Source organism: Drosophila albomicans, chromosome 2R (genome assembly GCF_009650485.2).
Source record: "Drosophila albomicans strain 15112-1751.03 chromosome 2R, ASM965048v2, whole genome shotgun sequence".
Classification (NCBI taxonomy): domain Eukaryota; kingdom Metazoa; phylum Arthropoda; class Insecta; order Diptera; family Drosophilidae; genus Drosophila; species Drosophila albomicans.
The window spans coordinates 7,036,002-7,056,523 of NC_047631.2; the positions used below are offsets into that span (position 1 = coordinate 7,036,002).

A 20,522-nucleotide genomic window follows, 5' to 3' on the forward strand; every position below is an offset into this window, starting at 1 on the left:
AAAATAACGGTTGCAAGGGACCAAATTGATATACGTTTAAATTTATCGCTAGTAAAAGGGAGATATTGGTCACATTGATTTTAAAATCTCTTTCGAACATAACAGCTAATTAACAGCCTTAAAGTGTTTAAATCACACGAAATGACGATAAAGAGGAAAATTAAGCAGAAACGTTAATTTAATTGGAGCATCAAATGTTTTTCTACGTGAACAAATGGAGAATAGCTATATTGAAGCCAATTGGAAAATTTAAAAACTTAATCAAGGAAACTATTTGGTTATCGATAAATATCTTATAGCAAAGCAAACATCTGTTTCACTCTGTTAGTTTAAAAGTTATGTTAAAGCTATGTTACTGCTAACGGCGATTGCCCATGCTTATCGATTGTCCTCCCAATCGGCAACAGCTGACGTTTACAGTTCGTTAACAGCGTCGGCGGCGTGTGAATGCAAAGCGGATGATTTATTTTTGTATTAATAAACACGACGAGCACATAAATATTTAAAAAGAAAATGCATTTGTGCAAGCGGAAAGCAAAGCGAAAATATGGCCTGTAAATTATATCATAAATGTGAAAGTATTGACCACGCGTCTGTGGCAAAAGCGAAGTGAAAAAGAGCAGTGCGAGTGGGAGAAAAAATCAATTGAAAAAGAAAAATTGCATTTCGTTGTGCCAGCCCCCGAATCGAAAAAAAGTGTATTGTAGTAGTAGTAGTGGAAAATATTAAGTTGTTGTTCGTTCGTGTTTTTTTTGGTGCGCGAGTTTTGTGGGGTGCAAGTAGTGAAGAAGCGACAAATAAGAAGAAGAAGCAGCAGCTGCAGAAATAGCAAAAGGAGACAACGACGACAGCAGAAGCAGCCAAAGCCAAAGCGGGGCCAGCGTAATAAAGCGTAGAAAAAATGAGTTCAAGTTGTGAAAGGTGTGTGCCGTTACACTATACTAGAGCACTGTGAGCAACAACAACAACAACAACAGCAGCATGCTAAGTTAAATGTCGAAATGTGTAAACAATTTGTTGTTAAGAAAGAAGCAATCAACTAAAATAGCAACAACAACAAGGCGCATTGTAATTTGTTTTGCTTAATACATTGCGTTAAAACAAAGCATGCGACTGTATGCGTTTGTGTGTGAGTGAGAGTCTATGTGTGTGTGTGGGGGGAAGTGCGAAAATTTTGTACGCAATGCAACTGAGGGGAGAGTAGAGCAAGAGCCCCTCCCCTTTAAGGCGAGCCCAGGCGAAGACGAACACCAGTCGCAGCTGTCTGTGTAAGCGTATGCGTGTGAGTGCGTTGCGCTTGTGTGCGTGTGGGTTGCTCCTGTTGTGTGTGCATTTCTCTCTCTGTAGCTTAATTTAATTCTAGTTGGTTTGCAAATTTATGCATTTCGTTGTTTTTAAGCACAACTTAACTGGCCTGCAAAATCGATTTTCTTGCAAGGCGCGGCAACAAGCGTCGTTTTTGTTTGGCCCCGCGGCCGTTCAAATACTCATGCGAAGAGAGTGAGAGCAACAGAGAGAGCGAGAGAACGCGCCCGTCGTCTATATATGTATGCTTGCTGGTGTGTGTGTGTAAGGACAGCGCGGCGTTCTGAACTGCAGCTTCGTCGAATAAGGAAAAACCGGAAAATGTTTGACAAAATATACACCAGTGTGTGCATGTGTGTGCGTAAGCAGAGAAAAGAGTCCAAGGCATGTAATTAATGGGGGAAAACCAACTACGCATACAAATACAAATGCAAATTCTCGCACGCACACGCACACACTCAAGCAAGGCGACGACTCACGCACAAGGCAATTTGGGTGGTATTTTTTTGTGGGTGGTATTTTTATTTTGGGGCGTTTTTTGCAGCTTATTTTTGTTTTTTTTTTTGTGTGTGTTTGTGTACGGTGCATTAATGATTGAATGAATGAAACATTGAATGAAATGCGTCGTCTGTTTGTGCGCCAATTCTTTAAGTTCTTTAAGCTAATGCTAATGATGATAAGTTGGAATTGTTGTTGTTGTTTCTCATAAATATATGTGTATGTGTTGGTTGCGTGTGCTGCAGCATTCCAGAGATGCCTTTTAACTTTAAAATAGCAACAGCACTCGCATCTTGCATTTTAATATCTTTATTTATGTTACGCGTTTTCTCTTACTCATTCTCTATTTCTGAATCTTTATCTCTCTCCCTTTCTCTCTCTCTCTTTTATTCTGCCTTACAGAATAGAATGGGTGGAAATTATCGAGCCGCGCACCAAGGAGCACATGTATGCCAATCTAACAACTGGCGAGTGTGTCTGGGATCCACCCGAAGTAAGTGAAGAGCTGATGATCTGTCTTAGAGATAACATTCAATAATTAATTTAATTATTTACTCGCTCAAACATACAAACAAATATATAAAACGAACGCTAATTGGCAAATGCCAGTTGTTTTTCTTTTTTTTTGATAGTGTTTTGGAGGCTAACGAACTCATTTGTTTTATCAGTCTTTTATATGGTACTCTGTACTTAAATAGAGTATACTAGTATATACTTTGCCCACATTACAAACACATTAAATAAATACACGCAAGAGTATTGTGAAGATATTCAAATTCGATTAAAAAGCGCAAACATTAGACTTCTTATTTAATAAATTGTTGCAAATTTAGAGAATTCTTTAGCATGGAACTTTTTTAACAAAAACAAGGGTATTTAGCATTCGGCATCGACGTATTCTTTACTTAATTGACATGGGTCACTTGTTTTGCAAATTTACAACTTGTCTACATGCGAATATATACTATGTAGATAAATGAAAATTGTTTGACCCAGTTCATCAACGGCGTGAACAATGTTAATTAATTGTATTTAAAAAATTGTGGCGTTTTTTTTTTGCGAAACTTTTGTTGGTATCATCACAGGGCAATAATTTTATATAAGGGTGAAGGCAAAAAAAAACTATTTGCGGATTGCATTGAATTATCATTAAATTATAATTCACATTTAATAACTGAATAATAATATATGAAATATGCTTTTGGAGTATTTCCTTGAAAAAAAGCAATAAATGCATTTACAAATTATAATTAATATAATAGTTTAATTAATAGAATAGTTATCCAGTTTTGTAATTGAGGTAATAAATGAATTTTTATATTTTTGAAGTTAACAATTTAAAATTAAAAAAGAACACTGATTATTTTATTAACTGAATTCGTCAAAGTAGTGACAAAGTTTTGAAACCTGTTCTTAATTAACCATTATCATTATATTATTATTATTATATTTCGCCATATTCAATTAAAATGAAATAACAAAAATGTACAAATTTAATATTTTATAATTTGAGGTTAAAAAGTAAACTTTAAAAAATGAGGACTGTTCTTAAAGTAAACTCAACTTTTGCTTTTTTAACACATACTTACAAGTATGCTTAAGGACATAAGGACATGTCATTATGTTGCCGTGAGTTGTTTGCATTGCGTCTTTGGCTGCTTTGTCCTTTCACCTCGTCGCATGTGGCAAGTGCTATGTGTTTGGCTAATGCGGCAAGAGCAAAAGGTGTCGCAGGCTAATAACTTTAGACTCCTTTCATGGCTGGCCAGCAAAAGCTCAAACACAAACAAAAACAGAGCGCAGCACGGCACGAATAAATCCTGCATCCTGCTGCATATAAAAAACGCTCATTCTGGTTTTTGTGCACTGCTTTCATGTTGTTGTTGTTGTTTTTGTTCTTAGTTTCCCTTTGACGGTAACGGAAGTAGTGAAAATTTCATTGATTTTGTTGTTGCCCTGCAACGTCCTCGACTGCGTCCTCGTTTCACTGTTTGCGTGTGTCCTTAATGAAAAGGTTGGCATGCCATGCAGCGCCTTATTGCGCAGAGCAAAGAAGAGAACACGGCGCTTGCCCTCGCTCAAGTCGACTTGGCTGTTATTGTCCATTTCATGCTGTGATTTATTGCGACCCTTTTCTCAGCTACATATGTATATGCATACACATGCATATGTATGTATGTACGTCATAGCAGTCACACTGTGAAGCCTGCTATATGCGCTCTCTTTGCATGCGATCGTGTGCGTGTTCAAGTTGCAGATGCGGAGGTGTGTGCGTGTCTGTGCTTGCCAGTTATTTCGGGTTTTGTCACTCTCGCTCTCTTTTGAGTCATAGCCCACACTTCTCCCTTATTGAGTGACCGCGTGGCTTTGCAGGAAGTGAGCACCCAATGAAGCGTTGTTTATGCAAGTCGCAACTTTAAATACACTACGAATTTGATTCAGCAGATTTAAACTACTTGTTAATATGCTTTACGTAATAGGTAAAATATGATGTACAATTTTTATATTTTGTATATTGATTAGCGCATAGTGAGTTGTAAACAGTTGTAAAGTAATATTCTATTCGTACTTGGTACCCAGGCTTATGTCTAAATGTCTATAACCTTTATGTCTGGCACTGCAGAGAGCGTAGCTCTAACACATGCCCTAAATTCGACGGCTGCAGCAGCGATGTCGGCGCCGACGCAGATGTCGCTGCAGTTGCTGTCGAGTTGCTATGAGGAAGTGAATGAAGAATCCTTTTAGCTGCACAACATAATCTATTCATTTTATGCAGCACAACGTGCGGAGTCACTAAAACAAAAGCAATACAATACGCACACACACACAGATAAACTATCTGGAACTCTCTTTACTCTCTCTTTGCACGCCCACCAACAAACTGGCATTATAAATTAGCAACAAAACTTTTTTTTGCTCTCTCCGCCTTTTGTTTTAATGACGTCGACGTTTTAATTGTTGCTGCAGTGCTTCTTTTTCTCTTTTCTTCAAGTTGCTGCTGTTGCCGCTGCTCTTTTTTGGTGTCACCAGCAGCGTCAGCGGCAACAACAACAACAGTGATGACAAAGGCAACAACAATTGCTGCGTTCATTGTACGTGATTTGAAATTTATGCATAGCAAGTTGAGTCCACTGTCTATTTGTTATACCCTCTGTTGCAAATAAAAAAGGGTATTTATTTTATTCAAATTGTTATTTTATTTTCGATTTTGGCTAAGGAAGTCAATTGACTTTGGGTTTCATTCGTTTATTGTAATGAATTTTAAAGTTTTAATAAATTTTAGTTTCAATATTATTATATGCGATTTTAAATATTATGTGCAATGTGTCAGAAAACCTCCGTTGGCCTTTATAACACTTTTAATAAAATTGATTAATGTAGTTTATTTTAAATATTGGAGAATTGTATTTACATTATTAATTCTTGTATTTTTATTTGATATATATTGTTGATGATTTTTCGAGTGTGGATAAAAAATTTAATTTTTAACATGATTGATTAAAATTTAAAATATGGAAAAATATTCTAGGGTATGTTGCAGGCATGTTTAACTTATTTACTTATCTTTAAACTTTTTATTATCACTCTTGGCTGACTTCCCCTTCAAATGTTCGTTTGCTGTGTTGCTTTTTTCATACTTTTTGCTCATTTGCTTTTGTAAAACTTCCGGTTAAGAAAAGAAACACACACACAGAAAAAAAACAACACAGAAAAGTTGCCCACACGCTCGTTTAGTGTTACAAAACTTGCCCGAGGAGAGAAGGAGGCGGCGATAATATTTACGTGCGTCCGCCAAAGCGATCCGATCCAATGGCCACCAAAGCCGGCGACGCTAAAAGGCTTTTGGTGCTTTTGGATACCCCAGCAAATGGGGTGGTTTTGCTATATGGTATATGGTACTTGGTATTTGGTATTTGGTGTGTTGAGGATGGTGGTGGAGTGATGTGTGTATATGACTGTGGTTCGGGGCCGTGCTACGCAATCGTCAAAAAATTTCAAATTTGTTTTTACTTTTATTTTTGACTTTGCTTAGTTATCGCCATTGCCGTTTTGGGGCGCCGAAGCTTCCTGTTTTATGCTAAAGTGGGTTATGTGCCTCATGAAGTTGATTCGGTTGTTGCATGGACTGCATAAATTGATTGGCAATTACAATGGCAATTAGACTTTTATAAATAACGCTAATGGATTTCGGTTATTACAGGTAGTTTTAGCAGTCTTTGTAATAAATCAGTTACAGGAAATTTTTATGACTTGTTGAATGCATATTAATTAACAATTATTCCGATGTTCCTCAACATCATAATGAAAGTTTCCCCGAAAGAATTGACGAACAAAGAAAAGCCATTTGTCATTCAAATTCGATAAATGGTTCTTGCAACAGATCTCAATTTCGAGTTCTAAGTCAACGAATTGGTTTCATATGTGGCGAGATCTTACGCCACAATGAAACTCAATATATGGGGGTCTTAAGAAACTCGGTTGATATATGGCTCTATTAAATACTTATGTAAAGCTGATGATTTCACTATTAGTCCGCATGATCCACAGGGATTTGAACAAATTTAGATTCTATATATAGCTTCAGCTTCAGCTACGATAAAAATACGTTGGTCAACAGTGCACGCGCCATTGATTCATTAATTTAATTCATTAACAAACTAAGGCAATTAAAAAATGTATTGGATAAGTTTGTTCGACCGCCGTCAGGTGCCCTTCTAAAAATAGTTCGAACTCAGCGTGAGATTTACCAATGTTTATGCGTTGTGTGATTCGAAGTTGTGTGGGTTTTATATGTATAAAATATACTATTATTTATTAGTTTCTGTCGATCAATAGATAACAAACCACGTAAAAGGAAATCATTTTCAATTTGCAATGATTTAGAAATTAATTTACGAGCATAAATTTGGAATTAGAAACAATTGTCATCGTGAAGTTAATTTTAGTTTTGCCTTCAATTAATTTTAGAGCAAAATAAGAAAATCATTTATCTTCCTTAATCTTAATTTTTGTTATCTAATAGCTTTTCTTATGCAAAGAGATATCAGCTTTATCAAAATAGTTGGAAATTCCTTCAAGTTTAATGCCCCAACAGTTTACACATTTAAATTCTTAAAGTTGTCGTAGTCAGATGCTATCGTCCAGAGTTATTTCTGCTTATTCTCGTGCTGTGTTTCTTTCTGCCATTGTTTAATATCGATGATGACCTAATTTATAAAATTGAGCATTAAACAAAAAGAGCAGCAAACTGTTGATGAACATTTCATTTAGTTTGCTTTCCGTCTGGCTGTGAATATGATTCACAGATGTACATATACATATGTATATGTTATGGAGGGGAATGGGAGGAGGGTCCATCACTGACCTCGGCAATAGGCACTGAGCAGTCACTGTCTGATATGAAAGCGGCCCCGTTCACTGATTAGAATTGTGCGTGCCTCGTGCTTTAGCTTTGGCTCTGTCTCTGGCTCTTGCCAAAGCGTTCGACCTATATTTTCCACTGATTAAAAGCCAAATTGTTTTTCTATAAGCACTAAAATGCGAACAAGAGAAAAAATGAGATTCGTAATAACCAATTTGATGAATTTATAATTGCCACGAAAGCTTTATCCATAAGCCATGAAGTGTACAATGGAGTAATGGAATTTGAGCAATTTGTATTTATGCTTCACTCATAAATCGAAGCTCTAAAAATAGTCTTCAACTTAGTAAAGCTTTACGAAATGTTGCGCTTGCATTGCACACTGTTCCAGATCTGATATTTAATGCTACAATCAGGAAATACTTTTCAAATATAATAAGTAAACCTAAAAACAACTTAATGATAATGTTTTAAAAAAATTCTAGTGAAAATAATAAACATCAGAGTATAATTAATTGCGGCAGAGTTTAACAAATGATTTACATTTTTGAAATAATTCAAATATCTTCAGAAATCTCATCAAAGAGCTTCGTCCGTCAAATGTTAATGCCTCCAGATTTTAATATCTCTTGTTTGTCGGTCTTTGACTTTGACTCATGAATATAATACATTCATAACATAGTCACATATGTTGTGTATTTGCATGAGTAATAATTATAAATATTTGTCAGTTTTTTTTTGAATGTTATTCCTGAACATCATATAAATATAATCCGTATATATATATATTAGTATTTGACAGATTTTCCTCAAATATTCAGCCAATGTGCGCTGCTCTAATTTCATTTTCATAAATGGAGGCAGCACAAATTCCATCAATGAGATAAAGATGTAGCCTCATTGTTTCTATTATTGTTGCTCTCGTAGTTGTTGTTGTTTTTGTTGTTCTTGCTTTTCCATAATTACAAAATATTCAGAATATCGCACAAGGCCGAAATGCGGACGTGTCAGAAGGAGAAGAAGAAGAAGCAGAGTATGGAGACATTGCCATCAGTCGATACATTTATTTATTATACTCTAATCGAAGAGTGGGCATTGCCCACTTTTCATTAAGGTAATTAAGGTTGAATAGCATATTACTTAAAAAAGGTGAAATATATTTGGAGAAGACAAGTATAACGAATCGATAGTATAACGATAGTATTCATTGTGTTTCATTTTAGCGATGAAGAGCTATAGATAGTGTGCAATCGATACTGTTTATAGAGTCATCGATAGTTATCCACCTCTATTTCATATGCTCAAATAATTCAAATAATAAGTAATTAGTTTGTAATAGTTGTACTGTAATGTAAAGCTCATTGTAATATATATTAATTCTATTAACAACGATAGTAATCGATAAGAAAAAGTACTTACATTAGAATGCAATTGAATTAGCAATGATAGCAATCAATGATAAGAACAAGTTTATTCAATTAAATGAAATGATTACTATAATAAGTTTCGATAGTGATGATAGTAGCTATCGATAACACATTTAGCTTCATATTTAATAATCGAAAGTGTATTCATGATTCGTTGGGATGCATTCACAGCGCTCGCTTGTGTTACTTTTGATGTGGCTTCTTCGCTTTGGAGCATGTGGCACGCGCTGCTGCAGTGCACAAAAAGGGGAGCACGTGGAGAGCGAGAGAGAGAGAGAGGGAGACATTAAAGTGGAAGGCCTCTGAGCGAAATAGGCCCATTTATTGTGAAAATGCTGTCTATCTGACTGTCCGGCTCAATGGATGAATGACTGACTGACGCTTTTGCTGGCAGACTGTCAGTGGGAAACGCAACAATGCAAAAAGCGTAACCATGATGATGCGACGTTGGCGCTGCCGCTGCTTGCAGCCTTGTCCCAATCAACGCTCTGGGTGCGCCCACAAATTATGCAACTTGCGACGCAGTTGAAGCTCGAAATGGAAATGGAAATGAAAACCAGAAATGAAAAGCAGCCGAGCTGAAAGCTTTCAACGTAGTTGCATGTGTAACGCTTCTCGCTACAGCTACAGCGGGGTGTGGGCGGACTGGGTTGTATTGTTAACGTTATCAGACCACAAACAGCAACAACAACAATGTCACAGATTAAAAGAGAGGCAAAATAGAAAAGCAGCCTGGGTCAGGGCCTGTCTCGGTCCGTCGTCACAGTTGCCACATTGAGCGAGTGGCGAGTGCGGCAAGTGGGGAGCGGGGAGTCGGAGAGTGAGGGAGTGTTGTTGCCTGGGCGCAGCTGCAGCAAAAGTTCAAGGTCAGCGTTTAAATAACCCTGACTCTGCGCCACGTGACAGACAGAGAGAGGCTGCAGGCAGAGTTCCGCAAAAAGAAAAGAGATAACGAGGCTGCTGCTGTTACTGCTGCTGTTGCAACAACGACGAGGCTGCTGAATTAAGAACACGCGCATGCAGCTGGAAGCTGAATGTTGGGCCCGCGTCCGTGTCCGTGTCTGTGTCTGTGTCCGAGAGCCCGGGCAAAAGTAAACTCGAGTTTTGTCAAGCACTTTTCAGAGATGATGAAACGATTATGACCTCCAACTGCAACACAGTACCCCAATAAACCAACAGATGAAGCTGATTTCTGGGCCAAATATGCTGATTAAGCCAAACACAACAAAACAAAGTAGCCCTCAATGTAAAGCCAAAATGTAATCGCTGGCAAATCTGACAGTGAAAGCTGTCGAAGTCTCAAAGAGATGGAATAAAAAATAATAATAATAAAAAACCAAGACGATCAAAATATACTTCATGATAATAACAAAATATACCAAGACGATCAAAACTATACTTCATATCGATAACTATAACAACAAAATATGTTATATAATTAATTAATTGCAATTAACAAGCAAGAATTTAAAAAATATACTTTTTGACAATAATAATAAAATATAGAAAAAATATTGTATTTGGTATATCGATATACTATAACATTCAAAATATGTTATATAATTAATTAATTGCAATTAACAAGCAAGAATATAAAAAATATACTTTTTGACAATAATAATAAAATATATAATAATAAATAATATCTATATATCGAAAAAATACTATATTTGGTATATCGATATACTACAACATTCAAAACATGTCATATAATAAATTATTTATTATTAACAAACAAGACTTCCTTGATTATCGAGAGCATTTTTAAATTCCAAAATGTAAATAAACACGAAAAATTATCACGTGGCGCTGCTGCAAAATATAATGTTTACATTTTAAAGAGACAATTAAAGTGAACAGGAGATATTTGATCTGCAGAAAAATCTTTGAAAGTGTAATTAACTTTGTGCTGATGCTGAAGTTGGCATATCATAATATTGACTGAGCATTGTATTGCGCTCATTTCCATGAATTCGAAATTATTTTGAAATAATTTACTGAGGGATGACATTATTATTACGTTTTTTACGTAGGTAATTTGATAAAGACAATACAAATAATTCTGTCCGTAGTCTTAGAGACTATAATATATAGAGCAACATTTTTATACCCGCTACCCATAGGGTAGAAGGGTATTATAACTTTATGCCGGCAGGAAATGTATGTAACATGTAGAAGGAGACGATCTAGCCATGTCCGTCTGTCCGTATGAACACCTAGATCTCAGAGACTATAAGAGATAGAGCTATAATTTCTTTCGACAGCATTTGTTATGTTTGCACGCAAATCAAGTTTTTTTTTCAAATTTTTGCCACGCCCACTTCCGCCCCCGACAATAAAAAAAAATCGAATAACAATCGTAATAAGTCTAGAGTTCCAAATTTTGGTACATACAATAATAACTCTGGTAGTTATGACTCCTGAAAATTTGGTTGCGGTCAGATAAAAATTGTGGAAGTTATTAAAGAAATACCTTTGTATGGGCAAAAACTCCTACTTACTAGGGGTCTTAGTTGCTTTGGCTGACAATCTGGTATATTGTGCCGTTTATGGTATATTTTGAATGGTGTATTATATCGATATACCAAACATAGCAGTTGGTATGTTTTAAGTATTTTGGTATATTTTGAAAATAATACCGCAATATTTTGCCTTTATTACAAATGGGTAACGGGTATCTCACAGTCGAGCACACTCGACTTTAACTTTCTTACTTGTTTTAAAAAGAAACACTTTAGAAACGAATAAGAATTAGAAACAAACAATTAAGACTCCAAATCAAGAATCTTCTGATATATTAAAATTGTGATTAATTTATGATTCCATGGATAATAGTTATTAATAAAAACTTATTGCAACATGAAATGTGCAGTTATGGAGAATGATATCTTAAGCTTGACGTTGATGAATTTAATCATAATTAGTAGAAATACGTTTTAAAATATGAGTCAATTGATTTTGGTATTTAAATAAAAAAGTGTATAATTGGAGTCTGCTCCATATTCATTAGGCAATGTTACCATCTAATAATAAATGAATTATTGCAATTATGTGATTGCGTTGAAGTAATGCAAACACATGACAATTTCAACACGTTCCACACACACATAATTATTTATGACACCTCCCACACACACACACACACACTTTGAGAGCTGAGAGTTGATAAACGCATTTATGTGATGTGATTTGCTCATGATTCGTTTGGATTCGGTTCCATTTTTCGCTCTCGTTACAGGATGTGCCAATTAAGCGCACCGACTCATCGCAGTGGTGGGAACTGTTTGATACAAATACGCAACGCTTCTATTACTACAATGCGGCTACACAGAAGACCGTGTGGCATCGGCCGAGCAAGTGTGATATTATTCCGCTGGCCAAGCTGCAGACGCTCAAACAGAACACCGATCCCAGTGAGCGGCGGGAACAGACGACGCCCCAGAAGCAATCGTCATCGCTGCAAAAGCATCCCCAACACCAACAGCAACAACAACAGCAGCAGCAGCAGCAACAGCAATTGCAACAACAATCTTCGCCCATGTCGGCGGCCAATAAGAAGGGGCGTGGCCAGCGGGCAAGTGGCGGCAATGGCACAGTGGCCAGCTCGGAGGAGAAACTCAGCAGCTCCGTCACTGGCAACGAAATGATCTCTAGTCCACGAAGCCGACAAAGTTTTCGGTAAGCAAAGCAAAGCACTTGCTCTTTGTTTAAAATTCAGCATTATTTATTTACTTTACACTTGGGCATCTTTTCTTTTCGTTGTTCGTTGTTGTACAGCGTCGGCACTGGTGACTCATCCCGTTCAATGGACATGCAACAATCACTGCCCCAGCAGCAGCAGCAGCAACAGCAGCAACAACAACAAGGCTATGGCTCTCGACGTTCGCAAGGTTAGCAGAAGAAGTAGCAGCAGCTGACGTCATTGTGACTCATTCTAACGTACTTTACAGACTCGTGCAATCACTACAAGGAGTCGGGCAAGTCAAGCGACTCAAGTCTCTCCAGCGCCCACGGCTATCGACGCTTCAACGATGCGTCCAATGGCGCCGCCTTGCCCAATGATGGACTGCGTCTGGGCTCGTTGCAGAAGCAGCAACGCTCTGGCAAGGATAATGGAGCGTAAGTTCAACTATCGCAGAAGGATATTAGAGGGGTGGGGTTGTTTTTTTTGAGCTTGCACTACACTGCGTATGTGCAATATTTTATAAGAGTAGCAACTGGCTTTGCATTAATGTAGAAACTCAGTGTGTAGGGTAAATATTCTATGCTTGATGTGGGTATAAAATTAATCTTAGTTTCATGTGGGATTTAGCATTAATGTAGATAACAGAAACCATGCAAAAGTCATAATGACATCATGCTAAATTAAGAACGTAGAATGTTATTTTTATACCAGCTACCCATTGGGTAGAAGTGTATTATAATTTTGTGCGTGTAGGATATGTATTTAACAGGCAGAAGAGGGATTCTCCTATTCTTGATCAGTGTCAACAGCCGAGACTATATAGCCATGTCCGTCTGTCTGTCTGTCCGTATGAACACGTAGATCTTAGAGACTATAAAAGATAGAGTTATAATTTTAGACAGCACTTGTAATGTATGCAAGAAGATCAAGTTTCTTTCAATCAATCAACAAATTAGAAAAAATCGAATAACAAGTCTAACTTTGATGCTTTGTATATGCAATAATAACTAGAGTATTCATGATTCCTGAGAATTTGATTGCGATCGGATAAAAATTGTAGAAGCTATTTATGAAACACTTCTGTATGGCAAATTACGCCTACTGCAATCGGGTTTTCGCTGATTTAGCTGAGAATCTGGTATATTTCGGCAACTATGGTATATTTCGAATGTAGTGCTTCATTAATATACCAAATATTCCGTTCTTTAAGAATTATACTGCACTGTCTTCCTTTTATTTAAAAATACGTAGCGGGTATCTCACTGTCGAGCACACTCGACTGTTGCTTTCTAAATTGTTTTGGTTGTTAAGCAATTTATTTATTTGTAATGAACTTTCCAAGTAGCTTCATATTTATTTAGAGAGAGAGAGAGAGAGAGAGAGAGAGAATACTGTTTGTAGGATTATAGATAATATAAATCCATATACATAAGTGCTTTAAACTTGTTCTATCTTTGCTACATATTAGGTTGTTTGGTAATGACATACCGGTTTTTTATTGATTTTTGACGACGATTTTAAAATAGTAAGCATTGTCCGATTTAGGTGCTATATGTACCGTTCTCTTCGATGATTTTCTGCCATTTTGATGGTAACTTGTATATACCTCTCCTAAAGAAGCCCTTGTCCCTACTGGCAAAAAACTCGGCTATTCGATTTTCACAATACTCCCTTGAACTCAATTTTTGTCCATCGAAAAAATTTTGCATGGCCAAAAGCAGATGGTAATCGCTTGGGGCAATGTCCGGACTATAAGGTGGATGCATTAACACTTCCCAACCAAGCTCCCGTAGCATGTGACGCGTCACCAAAGATGTATGGGGCCTGGCGTTGTCATGATGGAACACAACGCCCTTACGATTCACCATGGCTGCCCGCTTCTGTTCAAGTGCAATCTTCAATCGCTCCAGTTGTTCACAGTAGAGGTCAGAATTGATGGTTTGGCCATAGGGCAACCCTTCATAATGGATAATTTTTCTGATATCCCACCATACACTCAGCAACAGCTGTTGAGCCGTCAGTCCTGGCTTTGCCACCGTGCTTCGACCAGGATCTTTTACGCTTTATGTTGTCATATGTGATCCATTTTTCATCACGAGTGACTAACCGATCCAGAAATGAGTCGAGTTTATTACGGTGCAACAAAGATTCGCAGATTGATACACGGTCAAAAAAGTTTTTTTTGGGATAACTTATGAGGCACCCATACATCGAGCTTTTTTGTTAAATTTTTCGACTTTAAATGCCTATGGACGGTTTCCGTGCTTAGTTGCAGCTCCTCTGCGATGGTTCTAATAGTCACATGACGATCTCGATCCACTATTTCCATGATTTTATCCGTATCAACGGTCACTGGTCGTCCGGAAGACGTGGGTGTTTCGGTATCAAAATTGGCACTTCGAAATCGCCTAAACCACTGTTCAGCGGTTTGAATCGAAAGTTTGTTATCTCCTAAGACAGCAATAACCTGTCTGCGAGATTCCGCAGCAGTTTTTCCCTGTGCGAAATAAAATTTCAAAATTGCCCGAGTTTCTGCGTTTGGGAACTCCATTTCAATCGATTGTAATTTTTTAACGTGGAAGTTTATGTAAACAAACTATATGTCATTTTAAAGGAAATGCCAATACCTTTCAAACGATATATAACATTGCCAGATACGATTATATTTGACTTCACAAGAGAAGCGCGAAATTTGAATGTAAAAACCGGTATGTCATTACCAAACAACTTAATATATCAGACTCATATACAGTTTCATTAGGAATGATTTATATAGCATCAATAGTAATAAAGTAACATTTAAAAACTCTAATTGATCTTAGACTTGATAGATTTTTCTAACGAAGTAACTAAAATTATCATTCTAATAATTTTCGCGATTTAGTAACTGCATATTTCTCAATTTTGTGACTTGGTTGAAAATATCAAACATAAATATGTTTCCTAGGAAATCGCTTCATTATTTTCTTGTTAGTTGCATAATAGTGAATTGATAATTTAATAATAATGTGCCGAATTTATAACAAATTTGTGTCATGCTTCTCAAGCAGATTGTTTCAGCTAGTTTTAGATACGCTTAAGTGCAATGTTACATTTAAGTCTTTGGGGAATCCACTTTCGATAGGTCTCAATTGCAACACATTTTTACACACACACATACACACGCTTTTATGGCTTTCACTTACACACCCACACACACACATGGAGTAGAAACATCTCGCATTAAAAAATCTCATCTGTTTCTCCCCCGCACTTGTGGTCCCCTGTGTTTCTCTTCTCTCGCTATCTCGCGCCGTATCTTTACGACATCAGCTTTGAAATGTTGCAAGAAAGCACAAGCTCGCATAATTTACCGCATGGCTCGTCCTCGTCCTCATCCTATGTTGGTGGTAGTGTGATCGGTGACAGCAGCAGCAGCAATAAGTACTTTGATCATCAGCTTCTGCCCAGCCACATGCAGGGCTATTGCTCCTCCAAGTCATCCGATATTGCCTCTCCCACGCATTCGATACATACGCCGCAGGCGCAGAAGAAGAAAATCTCCCCCGATGCCGATCGTCAATACAACTACGCACAACAGCAACAACAACAGCAGCATCAGCAACAACAACAACGCAACGCACAGCGTTCGACAGGTGGAGGAGGAAGTGTGGCAGGTTCGGGCAAATCCTTTGGTGCAGTTATGGCAGGTAATGAAAGCTTGAATATATTCCTTTTAAATATGATTTTCAATCGATTTACTTGCGCTTGCAGATCGCGAGTACAAAGTGTCGCTAGCGCGCTCTGGCAGCTTCATGTCCTCGTCGATTAATCCTGCCGCCGCAGGACATCACAGCAAATCATATCGCAAGAGCAGCGCCGAGGCGAATGGCAGCACAGCGGCTGGCAGCGGCGGAGGAGGAGGCGGTGGAGCGGCCAGCGATGATTCAATGCATGAGAAGTACTTCAAGTCTGTGGAGAATACTCCGCAGTCGCGACGCCGCCACACCACGAATGCCAAGGGACATGGCAGTGGGGGCGGTGGGGCCAGTGGCAGCAACACGGCAACCAGCACAGCTGGAAGTGGCAGCAGTGGCCACAAGAAGCACTCGAGCGACTCCAGTCCGCAGAGTCCGATTAGTCCGCAGACGAAGAGTTCCCGACAGGCCAAGACGAGCGCCACGAATCCGCCGCCACAGCTGCAGCTGCAGCATTCACATCGGCTCGATGAGGCGCCCAATTCGGCGCTGGATCTGCTCAGCCTGGAACGCATGTCGTTGAGCAAGGGGGCACCCATCTCGCCCAGTGCTGGCTCCGACAATCTGGGCATGCTAACGCATTCGTCGCGTGGCTCCAACGATTCGGCAGCGCGACGTCAGAAGTCCAACAACTCCACAGCGAATCGCTCGCAATCGCATCACTATCCTGGACAGGGGTCGTTGAGGCACAGCGCCAGCTCGAGTCTGGACAAACGTGGCTATTATCCACTCCAAAGCGGCAGTGGGGAGAAGCGTGATTCGCGTCGCTCCAAGAACACGTCGTCGTCACATCATTATCAGCAGCACTTGCAGCCGGACAACAGCGATGTGGAGTACGACAATGGCAACATTTCGCCATTGTACAGCAACTGTGGCCAGGAGATGCCGCATCTGACAAAGCTCAAGCACTACATTCTTGAGCAGGCGAAGCTATTCAATCGCTACGATTATGGCGATGGCGAGGGCGGTGGTGACTCGGACTCGTATCACTCGGATAGTCAGTCGGAGCATTCGCTGTCGGGCCATGAGCCGGACAACGAGGACTCGGATGGCGGCTCTGATACCCATGGCGGTTACTTGGAGCACAACTATGGCATGATCGATGACTATGCTAACATGGGCGACAGCGTCTCCTACTATGCTTATCAGTATCCACCCTACGATCCAGCTGGACGCGAAGATATGTAAGTGAAATACTATAGATGTCAACTTTAGAGCTTCAGCTAATTGTTTGTTTCTCTCTCTTTCGGCCAGTTCCGATAACGTGGAGGCTGTGCTGGAGGGCATTGGTGGCAACACGGAACCAGCTGCGGCGCCAAAGCCAAAGCCACGCTATCAGATCTCATACTACGACACCGTCTCGCACAGTCCATCGTCGTCTGTGGGCCAGGGCCATCAGTACAACCAGCACAATCAGCAGCTGTATTCGAATACGCCCTCGTATCCGTTTGCCAGCCATGGGCATGGTCACGGGCATGGCTTGGGGCCGCCGCCGGTGGCGCCACCGCATCAGCAGCAATTGCATTTGGATCCGAACGATGCGTCCAGTGCCAAGCAAAAGCAATCGCAGACATTGCCCTCGCCCAATCGTCAAATCTCACGTCTAGTCGCCGGTCAGTTAACCAAAGAAGATGCCAATCAGCAGCAGCAGCAGCTGGCGCCGCATCTACCGCAACTACCATCGGCCCATGCAGCCCAGTCGGCTGTCATCAGCAGCCTCAGCCGTGGTGGCAATCATAAGCTGGCACCGCCATCACTTAAACCCACCATCCAGCAGATCTTTCCGCCCAGCGAGCGTGCACCTGGCGCTCCAATGCTGGCCTGCATGAAGGAATGTGATATCGAGAAGTTTGCCGCCGACAATATGAATCTCCATTCGAAGGGCATCTTCCGCAAGAAGGCCTCTGTGCGTGACATGCTCAGCTGGACGGCGGAGGCCATTGGTCGGCCCATGTTGGCATTGTCGCGTGACAAAGCGGACAAGAAGACGGCCATTGAGTTGTTCAAGTTGGTGCAAATCTACATGGGAGATCGCAAGGCGCGCGTTGGCATGAATCTCAATTCGGTGGCCATAGACATAATCACAGCATCCCTACCACAACAACAGTAAGCAGTAGTTAATGAATCGCAATCTTTTACTAACGAGTTTCTCTTTTCTTTTTGCTATCGCAGATTACGGGATGAGCTGTACGTGCAGCTGTGTCGCCAGACCACGGAGAATCCCAAGCGCGAATCGTTGATACGCGGCTGGGAGCTGATGGCCATTTGTCTGTCTTTTGTGCCGCCCTCGCCAACGTTTCAACCCACGCTGCTTAAGTAAGATAAGCTCGATACAAATTGTTTTCACAGCTGTATATTAACCTTTTGCTATACTTCAACAGCTATGTGAATCGGCATCGTGATCCCTCGTTTGCTACCGGCTTCTTGGAGGTGTGCAAGTGGCCCATTCACGTGCAGATCTCACATTATGCAACTGTGTGCTGTCGTCGCTTGGATCGCATTGGCAGCAGTGGACGTCGTTTGGCCAAGAAGCCCACCGAGGATGAAGTGGAGCAGGCGCGGGTAAGTTGAGGCAGTTGAAATGCAAGCACTTTAAATAAACACATTCCTTTTCACACTTTTTAGCAACAAATTCTGCGCAACAGCATGTTCGGCAATACATTGCCGGAAGTGATGGATTTGCAAAAGGACAAGTTTCCATTCCGAAAGCTGCCCTGGATACAAACCACGCTTTCGGAGCATGTGAGTTATGTCCAGATTTGGTCGAGGCATCATTTCTATAATCAATTTCAACACATTGTCAGGTACTATTGCTCAATGGCAAGCAAACGGAGGGAATTTTTCGTGTGTCCGCCGATGTGGATGAAGTCAATTGCATGAAGAATCGCTTGGATCGGTGGGATGTTCCTGATTATAAGAACACAATGGGTAAGTCGCTTGGTAGCTCATTTCTGTGGAGCATCAAGTTGCAAAGCGAAACTCAAGCATAGGCTTGTTAACACGCGGACGAAACAAAATAAAATGTTTGAACAGCATGCATTAATCGGGAACCGAGAGCAATTAATAAGACATTGGACAACTAAAGACATAAACTAATAATAGTATACTAATGGACACAAGAAAAGTATTAAGATTATTGTAATTCTCACAGAATACTGAAGGGATTATGACAAACATTGTTAGTAGATTTACGTGGAATAAAAAGAGGAAGATAATTTCTAGTGGTTCTGACCGGGACAGCAAAACTTATTAGGTTAATAGCTTCGAAGAATCAAGGTCAGTAACAGAAGGAAGGTTTAGTAATGAAAGCCTACTACGATAACGTGTAAATCTAATATTAGGGCTCCAATTTAAACTACGAAAAACAAAAATCAAAATCATACTCAACTATAGGACGAATCAGTCAGTTTATGTGGGAATCGTTGAATTCTTGCAACCAGCAAACAGAATTTGTTTATCGAATTTTAATATTTTCATTTACTAAAACTGTTTTTCTTTCTCAGTTGATGCCCATGCGCCCGCTAGTCTACTTAAGTTATGGTATCGCGAACTGTACGATCCGCTTATACCCGATGATTATTACGAGGATTGCGTGAACACTGAGGATCCCGACAAAGCCAAAGAAATAGTTAATAAGTTGCCCCAAATTAATCAACTGGTGAGTAGAGAAAACATTTAAAAACATTTGAATTAAAAAAAATTAAATTATTAAAATTCTTCAACAGGTCCTAACGTATTTAATACACTTTCTGCAACAATTCTCGAATCCAGAGGTTGTTAGCTGCACAAAAATGGATTCATCGAATCTGGCCATGGTATTCGCGCCAAATTGTTTACGCTGCACTTCAGATGATCCCAAGGTGATACTGGAGAATGCACGCAAAGAGATGTCCTTTATACACGTCTTGATACAGCACATGGACACAGCACATGTGGCCAATCTGGTTTAGAGCTTTGACAGCTGCAGCGCTTAGGTGTAAAGGAAACTAACCAAAAATACAAAAGATGAGAAAATCCCTACAAACACATATATGTAAACGTTATTAACCTATCCTAACTTAATTACATACTTACCTATGCAACTTGAAACTTCAACTTGACCTTAAATGAAGCAATGAAAATGAAATGCCAATTGAGTATCAAACACAGCTCCTAACTAACTCCTAAATTTAACTACTTATAATAATTTTGCTACTCGAATTTTCTTACTAACTGCTACAAACTGCTATGAAATGATTCAATCTATATTTTGGGTATACTTAGGTCGCACATTTACAACAACAACAACAAGAAAAACAGCAACAAATACTCAGAATTGTCAGCATTGTAACGCGTAGTGCTTTTCAAACCAAAAAAACCAAAAAACTTTAATCGAACACAAATAGAGAGCGAAATCAAGAGAAAACTGTTAAATGTAAACTTAATGTGTGCATGCCTAGTTATGTGTGAAATTGTAGTTTAATTTATTTATTTCGCGTTTCATTTTATGGAATTTCACGCAGGAAACA

General features: G+C 39.4%; 1 protein-coding gene across 1 annotated transcript; it reads left to right on the forward strand.

Annotated features, from left to right (window-relative positions):
• Nucleotides 1–413: 413 nt before the first annotated feature.
• LOC117574097 (filaggrin) lies at nucleotides 414–20,103 on the forward strand. The gene is made up of 14 exons (XM_034257738.2): nucleotides 414–921; nucleotides 2,206–2,296; nucleotides 11,831–12,270; nucleotides 12,370–12,482; nucleotides 12,543–12,711; nucleotides 15,590–15,966; nucleotides 16,031–17,198; nucleotides 17,269–18,120; nucleotides 18,187–18,330; nucleotides 18,396–18,576; nucleotides 18,640–18,756; nucleotides 18,819–18,942; nucleotides 19,518–19,672; nucleotides 19,740–20,103. Exons 1-14 carry the CDS (start codon nucleotides 902–904, stop codon nucleotides 19,962–19,964), a joined length of 4,176 nt encoding a protein of 1,391 aa, XP_034113629.2. The 5' UTR covers nucleotides 414–901; the 3' UTR covers nucleotides 19,965–20,103.
• Nucleotides 20,104–20,522: the final 419 nt, after the last annotated feature.

What these genes read in the sequence shown, in the direction of transcription:
- LOC117574097 (XM_034257738.2), top strand. Translation starts at nt 902, where the DNA reads ATGAGTTCAAGTTGTGAAAG. An exon ending in ATGAAGTGGAGCAGGCGCGG is followed by an intron (nt 18,577 to 18,639) that starts GTAAGTTGAGGC and finishes CACACTTTTTAG; the next exon opens with CAACAAATTCTGCGCAACAG. An exon ending in TGCCCCAAATTAATCAACTG is followed by an intron (nt 19,673 to 19,739) that starts GTGAGTAGAGAA and finishes ATTCTTCAACAG; the next exon opens with GTCCTAACGTATTTAATACA.